The sequence below is a fragment of the Xiphophorus hellerii genome, chromosome 18 (assembly GCF_003331165.1).
Source record: "Xiphophorus hellerii strain 12219 chromosome 18, Xiphophorus_hellerii-4.1, whole genome shotgun sequence".
NCBI lineage: Eukaryota > Metazoa > Chordata > Actinopteri > Cyprinodontiformes > Poeciliidae > Xiphophorus > Xiphophorus hellerii.
This window is the reverse complement of record NC_045689.1, coordinates 5,886,241-5,896,768: the sequence shown is the minus strand read 5'-3', so window position 1 is coordinate 5,896,768 and position 10,528 is coordinate 5,886,241. Positions and strand designations below refer to the sequence as shown.

Below are 10,528 nucleotides of genomic sequence, written 5' to 3'. Positions count from 1 at the left end.
GTCGGGTTTTTTTCGGAGAAATGAAAGATGTCAGGGGATCTATGATGTTGTGACACCGGATCTGCACCATTTTTCTTTCACCGGCAGACAATTGGATAACTTCCATCACGGGAGGCGGTCGATCACAAAATAAAATTGATCCCAGCAGGCTGAAGAATCTCTTAATGAAGGGGGTACTAACTGACTTTGCGGGTTTATTCAACTGTAGATTACAAAATAAAAAATACAGTTAAGGAAAAAGCGATATAACTAATCCCAAACTGGTTACTGACGGGGCAGAAGTATATGGCCTATCCCCACGGGAAAGCAAGCTGCAGCATAAACAAGTAATATATGATTGAGTAAAGAGAACCTTGTTATGCTTGAAAGTGAGCCCATTAAAATAAAGTGGGTGGGTTTTAGTGGTAGTTACCGGCCCGCTTAACGAGGACAGACTACCCAAGTGCCCCGGCATTTAAATGGTGCAGACCCTCCAGTTCCTGCGTTCTTGGGGAAGAAAACGCTACACGGATCTCCAAATCTGGCTGATTTCAGAGAATAACCGCTTATATTCGATTGTATTCTGAATAACAGGTGAGATTTATTCGATTAAAACTTCTCTGAAGTAGTTTCTGTTCTCTTGAGTTCTGGTGTTTAGTTAATTATATTCCGTTGGATTAACGAACAGCTAATGTGAGCTAATATTGCTATGTTGACTAAAGAAAACAATGAATCCAGCTATAAATGATGAACCCTGATGATTTAAAATAGAACAGTCTGTTTAATAAAAGAGCAGCCCGAAGGTTTCTAGTATTTTTACGGAGCTCTGGATCAGAGCAGATTGAAAATGTTCAGATTTTGGATATTTGTTATTTTTCCGGTCAGTTTCTCCCACCTTCATGCTTGACAGTGTTTGAATCATATTCAGCTTTTCTCTACCTCCAAACCCGCCAACTTGATGCCAAAGATTTACATTTCGCTGACAAAAAAGGGATGAAATGCAAATCTATTTTTTAGATTTTTAAGCGTGTTTTCTACATTTTCTGTTTATATTCTGCCTTTCTTTACCTAAATGAAATAGCTGTAAACTCTGGAGACTTTGCTTTAAACGGGTCTAAAGTTAGAGCTTTAAAGCTACAGTGCATAACTTTAGTGTATAAAGTTATGCACTGTATGTATGAGACAGATAATCTGTGAAAAGATGGATCTCCTCCCTGATCTATTATTGTCTGAAGAAATGCTCCGTTCTGTGCGCTGTCAATCATGCTCATGTACCTGCTGTTGAATGTGCTAATGGCGAGAAACAATTTATGTTGCAAGAAAACAGTTTATCCACTGTCGACCATTGCTATGCTAACTTGTGGTTGGCTATGCTGTGGTGAATCAGCTGTAGTATAGCAGAGAAAAAGTGGGGGAGGGTGCGCACGAGCATGATTGACAGCGCTAAGACCCTCTTGTAGACTCTGATTGGTTGTTTCTGACAGAGTGGTGTATTTCTGTAGTTATTACTGGGAGAAAGCAGAAAGAGTATCACTACTTTGACATCTTTTTACTCAAGTAAAAGTAAAAAGTATTTGGTAAAATGTCTACTCAAGTACTGAGTAACTAATCAAACTATCAATCATTTGATGTTTACAAATGACATCATCAGATGAATCAAAATATAAAGTAAAGTAGAAATTTTGGTATTCTAAGGACCAAAATGACAATAATTCATATAAGTAACAAAAAAATAACAAAATCAGGCAAAATAATTTTTTTCCAAATCAGTGTCTTTGAATAAAAAAACTTCAGAAATTTTAACAGAAACTGCAGGCGCGTGTCTGTCTGATTAATTTTTGGTTAAAACATGTTTGTTTTTGATTCAGTGGATGGAAAACTGAGAAAGTTTACACAAGTAAGAGTAGAAATACTTCATAATAAAATTACTCAAAAATAAAAAGTACTGCGTATTAAAAATACTCCTAAAATTTTTTTTTTTTTTAAATTACTCAAGTAAATGTAATTGGTTACTAGACAACTCTGCTCTCATTACAAGATCATTTTAGCAAAAATGTAAAAAATATATATTTTTTTATAAAAGCAACTGCAGCTTTAACCCTATAAACCAGCAGGAAGTGAGCTGATGGTGTTGGCTCCTCCTCTTCCTCTCTGCAGCTCTGGTCTCATCATGTCGGGCGGTCCGGCTGTCAGGATCAGCATCGAGTCTTCCTGTGAGAAGCAGGTGCAGGAAGTGGACTTCCACGGCACGGAGACGTACGTCCCTCCTCTGTCCATGTCCCAGAACCTGACCAAGCTGGCACAGAGGATCGACTTCAGCCAGGGCTCCGACTCCGAGGAGGACGGGGCCGACGGAGAGCCCAGGGACAGGGAGTGGGGCAAGCAGGAGACGGAGGAAGAGGAAGGTAGGAGGAACGTCTGCCAGCCTGAAGCCACGTCAGATCTGAGGCTGCAGACTTTATGGTTGCTTCTTTCAGGCACGGTGAAGTTCCAGCCGTCTCTTTGGCCCTGGGATTCTGTGCGCAACAATCTGCGCAGCGCCCTGACGGAGATGTGTGTGCTCCACGACGTGCTCAGCGTGGTGAAGGAGAAGAAGTACATGGCTCTGGATCCGGTGTCTCAGGATCCCAATGCTGGAAAAGTAAGCTGATAAAAATCCTCATCAAACATCCGTGGCTTCGACCCGTCAGCCTTCCTGACCGGAGCAGACGTGCAGAGTAATCACTAGCTTTTCGTTTTTAGTTTTATTCACCAGTTAGTGTTTATGAAACAAATATTACAGACTAACAAAAAGAAGTGTAGAGTCAATCAAATAAATAACCAGAGAAGAGAACGAATAACGGCAACAAATAAAAAAACAAACAAAAGCAAAACAACAGGATTTATATTAAAATGGATACATGCAGGGCAAATACAGAACATTACCAAATTATGTAACAAGAAGAACAATTAAATTGTTTAACATGCGTCGGTTAGGATATGCTGTTCTTTTTTCTTTAATATAGGCAGCTATTTTCTGATTTGCATTATTATTTTCCTTTTCTCCAATATTCCTTGTTTAACTGAGGATCACAGATGGTTTGGGTGGAAAAAGAGGGAAAGTAAGTAAATAAATAATTAAAGCCATAATAAAGAAGAATTAAAAAAAGGATAACTAAATGACACGTTTTGTGATCTTATTACGTTTTCCCATTTCTCCCCTAGTCTCTGTTTCTGCAGTGGCTTTAAATGGCAATTAAATGGCATCTAGAATTATGTTTTATATTTTATTGAAATATTCAAATAGATTTTTATCTGTTGCTGATGAAGATCTCCATTGTGAAGCAAAATTTTTTTTTTTTTCTCCTGTTTTTCCAGGTAAGCAGCATTGGTTGTATTGGGTCAGAGCAAAAGGGAAGCCAGTTTGGATCTGTTTGGAGCTCATGTTCACTTCTTACTAACATTTTAAAACTAAAACTACATGAAAACAGAGCAGATGAAATAATAAATGCACACAAATTTTCTTTTTTCTGACGCCTCTGCGCTGTTTTGTTTCCTCGTTGGTTCTGCAGACACCGCAGGTTTTCCAGCTGATCAGCAAAAAGAAATCTCTGGCCACGGCGGCGCAGCTCCTCCTGAAAGGAGCCGAGAAGCTCAGCAAATCCGTGGCCGAGAACCAGGAGAACCGGCGGCAGCGCGACTTCAACGCCGAGCTTCTGCGACTCCGATCGCAGTGGAAACTCCGAAAAGTCGGAGACAAGATCCTGGGAGACCTCAGCTACCGGAGCGCAGGTGAGAAAAAACCTCACCGATCAGTAAATAACTGATTAATCCCAACAAGTAACTGATTATTTTAGCTTTTTAACCTTTGACTGACTCGTTTAGGTTCCCTTTTTCCTCACCCCGGCACGTTTGAGGTGATCAAAAACACAGACATTGATCTGGACAAAAAGATCCCAGAGGACTACTGTCCGCTGGACGTCCAGATCCCGAGCGACCTGGAGGGATCGGCTTACATCAAGGTCTGAGTCCCGGCCGCAGAAACATGTTTCTACATTAAACTCTGCTGGGCTGGATCGATCAATCATGATTAATCGATTAATCATGATTAATCGATCCATGACATAATCACCAACTAATTTAGTAATCAGTTAATCGTCATCTCTAGTGTATAGGCTAAAAAAAAAAGTGATTTGCTGAAAGATTTAACTACAAAAATTTAATTAATTTTAAAATTAACTAAAAAGAATGAATTAATTAAATAATAATTTCCATTTGGTATTAATAAAGTACTTTGGAATTTGAAAAATAAACAACAAATTCAGAGCCAAAACTGTTCAAAATATATAAACATTTTGCATTTAAGATTAAAAAAAAAACTTTATGAATCTGTTCTACCAGAAGTCTTCAAATGTAATTTTAGTTTCACTTGCTTGTAAAAAAAATTTAAATAATTAAATAGTAATTATTTATTTGTTAATTAAATAAATAATCAGCAGAGCTTTTCACATGTTGATGTAGTAAATAAATCAATAACAAGGTATATAGCGAGATGTGATCAGTATCAATATTCTGATATTCACTGAACTTTGATCCAGAACTGCACAGCATTCTGGGAGATGTAGGAAAAGGAAAGTCTTTATCTGCTCAGCCTCTCACTGCTAGCTAGACTAGAATCAACTAACTCACTCGCTCTATGGTTGCCTAGCAACAACCAGCTGGGGCGCTTCAGGTCCCCCCTCGCCCCACACCTTCTGTTACCTAGCAACAACATGCTGAGTAACTTCCAGCAGCAGTTTGAGGTTAACTGCTTAAAAATTAACAACGAAGGAAAAATCTCCAGTTTGACAGGATTTCAGATATTAAAACAAAAAAAAAACCGAATCAACAATTATCAACATCGACTCATAAAACACAAACATTGTGATCCGTTTTCAGCCGTATCGTTGGCGTTAGAAGTATTTTTAGCTGCAGATGATCAGCGCTCACTAAAGGAAGGCTGTTGCATTTTAGGCAATAAAATGTTAATTTCTTTTATTTAAAAAGGAATTAAATTATGTGTTTATTTGCATCTTTTAGTGTATTTTCAATACTCTATAAAAAGATTTGAACAAAAATCTGCCAAACTTTTTATCCGATTAATCGATTGCTAAAATAATCATTGGTTGCATCTAAGCTGCTCCTCCTGTTGGTGTTCAAGTTGTAAGATCGGCTGCGGTGGAAATAAAAATGGCGGCTGTGTTTGTCCTCAGGTCTCCATCCAGAAACAGGCTCCAGACATCGGTGACCTCGGAACCGTCAACCTCTTCAGGAGACCTCAGAAAAGCAAAGCAGGTCCGGTTCTGACCCGTCTGGACTCCAGACCAGACGGGTTGTCCGCTGATGTCCGTCCGTCTTATCCTTCCCCCAGGAACGCAGCCGTGGCACTTGAAGCTGGAGGCGGCGCAGAACGTCCTGCTCTGCAAGGAGATCTTTGCGCAGCTTTCCAGAGAAGCGGTCCAGATTAAAGCGCAGATCCCGCACATCGTGGTGAAGAACCAGATCATCTCGCAGCCTTTCCCAGGTCAGAACCCGGCCGGGCGTCTCTACCGGTCTAAGAGATATCCTTTATTTTTACAAACTGGAAAAAGTGAGACGTCGACTGAAGGATTCTCAGGCCAAATTCTCAAGGATTTGGGACATTAGTCTTGATCAAAGCAGGTATATCTGGAATAAAATTAACAGCTAATGTTCGACCAATAAATAACCGATCGATGCTCACTGGATAGATAAAATATTATTTTATTTATTTAAAATGTATTATCTATTTATTTTAAATTAAAAAATTTTGTTTATTAAAAAAAGCAACTTTTTAAAATATATTTCAAAAATATTTTGTATGTATTTTTAAAATTTTAAATACATTTTTCATTTCCTAGGGTCCATTAAAAGTGTCGTTATTTACTGACTGACTGCAAACATTCAAACATTTATGAAGACTTCCTGTTCATGTCAGTCTGATAGAAACATCTTCAAATAAAGCGTCTCTGTGTTTTCTGGCTCCGTTCCTGAGTGTTATGTAAGGAGTTAAAGTTTCTTCTCCGTTTCTCGTCGCTGTCTGAAGGTTTGCAGCTTTCCATCTCTCTGTGCCACTCCGCTGGAGAGAGGAAGAGCAGCCGAGCGTCTCCGGAGAAACCCAAACCGGACGACCATCTTTACGTCCTGGAGCACAATCTGCACCAGATGATGAGAGAGGTGACGCAGTTCAGCCCTGCAGGATGTGCGAGTCGGACTCGGAGGAAGTGACCCGCTGACGTTCTGCCCCGTTTCAGTTCCATAAGCAGCAGCTGAGCTCGGTGGTGATGCCGCATCCGGCCAGCGCGCCGTTCGGCCACAAGCGTCTGCGGCTGGCGGGGCCGATGGCGTACGACAAGGCCGAGATCTCCAGCCTGCAGCAGGGCGAGGGGCTGCTGGAGAAGATCATCAAACAGGCCAAACACATCTTCCTGCGCAGCAGGTAGCGCCGTCGTGCTTTAACTAGGCCTCAACAATAAACTGGTTTTAGCAATTAATCACATTTTTATTTTTTGAAGATTTAACTTTTGGAAAATCAGAATTTATTTTTTTCACCTGCAGAAACTCAAGGAGAGTGGCCGACCTGACATCAGAGTGATGTCGGGGCGGCCGTGATGTCGGGTCGGCCATCTTGTTTTACAGCTTCTGTTTGTTTTTGATTTTGAATTCAAGTAGAACTGAAACAATTGATCAGTTGAATCAATTTTTAAAATAACCGATCGATTTTTAAAATTGATTCAACTGTATGAATTTATGAATTGATTAATCGCTAAAGAGGCCATTTCCTGAAAGAACAACACAACCGGAGCACTTGTATAAAAACATAAACATTTTGCATTTAAAATAATAAAAGAAACATCTTTGTCTGTAAATCTATTTTATCCAAAGTTCCTCATTTGGCAGTTTTAGCTTCGCCTGCTTCAGATTGTGTCAAATAAAATCTTTTAAGCATCTTTTGCTGTTCAGTGAACCGTCGTCATCCTCACTGCAGAGCCGCCGTGACACGAGACAAAACAATGCAAAGCCTTTCTTCTGGTTTATTTATTCACCAGTTAAATATATTTTTAAATTAAATTAAATTAAATGATCAGAGCTGCGGCAGTGCGCAGAGCATTGCAAGCAAGCAAAGTTGTAAAAAGTCCCTTCTCTCTGACCGGCTGCGGCTCCGGTCCTGCTCATGGTAAAGATCCGTTCAGAGGAATCAGACGGTCTCTGACGTCAGCTCTAACGCTGCGGGTCGGTTCTGCAGGACGGCTCGGACCATCGACAGCCTGGCCAGCCGCATCGAAGACCCTCAGATCCAGGCCCACTGGTCCAACATCAACGACGTTTATGAGTCCAGCGTCAAGGTGCTCATCACCTCGCACGGCTACGAGCAAATCTGCAAGTGAGTCTGATGCCTCTGTGAAGGCAACTTTATTCTTCCCTAATTAGTTTTTTTTATTTTTATTTTGACCATAAATATTTATTAACCCAACAAGTTTTCAGTTATGGTGGAATCAAAGAAACTGAACAAATCAGTTTCTGGCGTTCACATTTCCTGTCATTCTGTCACTAACCAAACAAATTCAACAGAACGGGATTCCAACACCATGACATCGATTTGCTAGAGAAAAAACTCAGAAATTTTCTAGAATAAAACTGAGTTTGAAAAGTTGCTGGGGAAAAAAGTGAGAAATTTTTGGATGCAATTTTCTAGAAGAAAGTGCAAAGTCCTCAGTTTTAAAGTCATAAACATCTTAGAACAACACTTGAAAATTTATGAGTTTCAAAAGTTGAAAATTTACTAGAGAAAAATCTGAAACTTTGAGGTTGATGTCGGGTTGTGGAGAAAAAAAACTAGGAAATTTCTGAGTTGCAAAAGTTGCAGAAGTGCCAGAAAAGAATCAGAAACGTTGAAAAACAGACATGAACATTTCTGAGTTGCACAAATCAAAAATGTTTTTTTTACATAAAATTTCTGCCTTCCTAAAAATTTAGGTTTATTTTAGCAAATTTTTCAATTTTTTCAAAGAAAATGGTAGAGTTTTTGGCTGAAGTTTATTTCTTTTATTCCGATCGTTAGCTGTGCTGATCGGCTAATTCAGTTAAATTCTGCGTTTTATTTTAAACTCTGGGACTCAGTCTGTGTTTGCGGCATCGTGGGGGCCGTCCTGCGCTGCGTTGCCATGGTAACCGTCGCTGCTCTGCGTGCAGGTCCATCCAGCTGCAGCTGAACATCGGCGTGGAGCAGATCCGCGTGGTGCACCGGGACGGCCGGGTCGTCACGCTGTCGCACCAGGAGCAGGAGCTGCAGGACTTCCTCCTCTCTCAGGTACGGCCCGTCGCTCCCGCAGCCGTTTCCGGGAGCGGGCGGTGTGTGACGGCGCGCCTCGTTTCAGATGTCGCAGCACCAGGTGCACGCCGTGCAGCAGCTGGCCAAGGTGATGGGCTGGCACGTCCTGAGCTTCAGCAACCACGTGGGGCTGGGACCTGTGGAGAGCATCGGGAACGCCTCCGCCATCACTGTCGCTTCCCTCAACGGAGAGTACGCCATCTCAGGTGAGGCCGCAGCCGCCTTGACCGACGCTGGGCCGGTTCCATTGCAACAGCCAAAACCACATCATTGGAGGTCACAAAACATCTTAAAATTAACAGGAAAAATGAGAAAATAGCTTCCATATGAGTTATTATCAGTCTGTGATTCTTTCTTCTAAAAGTTGCATTCTGGGAAATGTAGGCAGAAGAAAGACTTTAGATGTTCAACCTCTCACTGCTAGCTAAGCAAAGTTGCTGGCTTCAACACACTTCTTCTTTGGTTACCTAGCAACAACCTGCTGGTTAACAGGGTTACCTAGCAAGGAGGTTGCTAGGTAACCCTCCTTGGGTTACCTAGCAACAACCTGCTGGTTAACAGTTTTATGCTTCCCCTCTTTGCCTGATAACTTCTAAAAAAATATAAAAAAACAGAATCTAGTGAAATCTGGATAAAAGAGGAAAGGTCTCACCACCAGTCTGGTAGCACTTCAGATATTTAAAACAAAAAACTTATCAATAATTATCAGTACAGACCTTTATGAAATGCTTCAGCCGTAGCGTCCATCTCCACTGCAGAAACCCAAAAAGAGCACAGTAGGAAAAAAATCCATATTTTTCCAGAAATTAAATTTCCAAAAACCTTAAAAGTATTTCTCCTGATTTTGACCTGAAAAACACAAAAATAATTAAAGTAAAGCAGCAGACCTGCTTCTTTAGATTAGCACAACTTTCTGTTCTGGAAAAAAAAAATTAAAGTCTGTTCATTTTGAGGAGAAATGCCAGAGAATCCTGACCCGGCTCCTGACCCGGCCCTCTGCTTGCCTTCCAGTGCGCAACGGCCCAGAGAGCGGCTGTAAGGTTCTGGTCCAGTTCCCGCGCAGCCAGATCAAAGAGCTGCCAAAGAGCGACGCGGTCCAGGACGCCAAGTGGAGCCAGCTGCGCGGGCCGCACAGGGAGGTCAACTGGAGCAAGATGGAGGGACGCAACTTCGTCTACAAGATGGAGCTCCTCATGGCGGCGCTCACTCCATGTCCTTAGGCCAAGCTGACGGTTTTCCTTCCACTCAACCTTCAGCCGTGGAGCCAGACTGCAGCTCTCGCTCAGCTGAATCAGATTTATGTCGGACTTGAATGAAAAGCGAAGACATTTGTTTACTGCTGATTTTTAAAACGACAAACCTGCAGGAAGATCTGATGTTCAAACACAAACCGCAAGAAAACAAAGTATTTTTCTCTAGTTTCTATGCTTGAAATATCTTTTATGTAATTTTATTTTCAGATGATTGTAGATGCATAAAACTAACTCACAAGTAACTTTTCAGCTTGGTGTACCTAAATAATTTTAGGATTATTTAGGTCAATAACTCCTTAATACTGATTTTAAAAAGTATTATTTCCACTGGCAGATTGCTTCACTCCTAACTTGACATTTTTCTCAGGTTATTAGTTAAATAATCTGCCAGTGGAACTAAAATTTAATATTAAGGAACTGTTTACCTAAAAAAGCCCAAAAGTTCCTTGTGAATTTTTAGATTGAAACTTTATTTCAAACTCAAGGTCCTCACGGCAAAAACACAAAATCTTACCGATTAATTTTGTTCTAGTAAAAATATTAGTAGTTTAAATGAGACAAAACTGAATTATAAGTAATTTAAGTAACTGATTCTTGAATATAGATAAAAGTTGTGGTTCCACTGGCAGATAAGACATTTCCCCATGTTTTAGTGACATAATGTGGATTAAGATATTTACAGTAGAAAAATTACAGTTACTTGGTAAGATTTTGTGTTTTAAGTGCAACTAAAAAAAAAGGAACAAAACAAACAGACATACGTATCTACAATCATGTAAAAGTAAAATTCAATATGGAGGTTTTGTTTTATTTCAAGTGTACTGTGATATCTGCTGCAGGATCTAGACTAAAATGCTTTTCTGCAGTGTGATGCTCTTGTTTCAGACTTCCTGTTATTTTTTTACGAAACAGAAAAAGTTTCTTTCTC

At 40.4% G+C, this 10,528-nt stretch overlaps 1 protein-coding gene across 1 annotated transcript; it reads left to right on the top strand.

The window, feature by feature from the left end:
* Positions 1–442: 442 nt before the first annotated feature.
* On the top strand, positions 443–10,471 carry LOC116737535 (mediator of RNA polymerase II transcription subunit 17). The gene is made up of 13 exons (XM_032590740.1): positions 443–573; positions 2,137–2,384; positions 2,457–2,620; positions 3,531–3,750; positions 3,844–3,980; positions 5,211–5,292; positions 5,369–5,521; positions 6,062–6,192; positions 6,270–6,454; positions 7,262–7,399; positions 8,209–8,326; positions 8,394–8,553; positions 9,359–10,471. Exons 2-13 carry the CDS (start codon positions 2,150–2,152, stop codon positions 9,565–9,567), a joined length of 1,932 nt encoding a protein of 643 aa, XP_032446631.1. The 5' UTR covers positions 443–573; positions 2,137–2,149; the 3' UTR covers positions 9,568–10,471.
* The last annotated feature ends 57 nt before the right edge of the window (positions 10,472–10,528 follow it).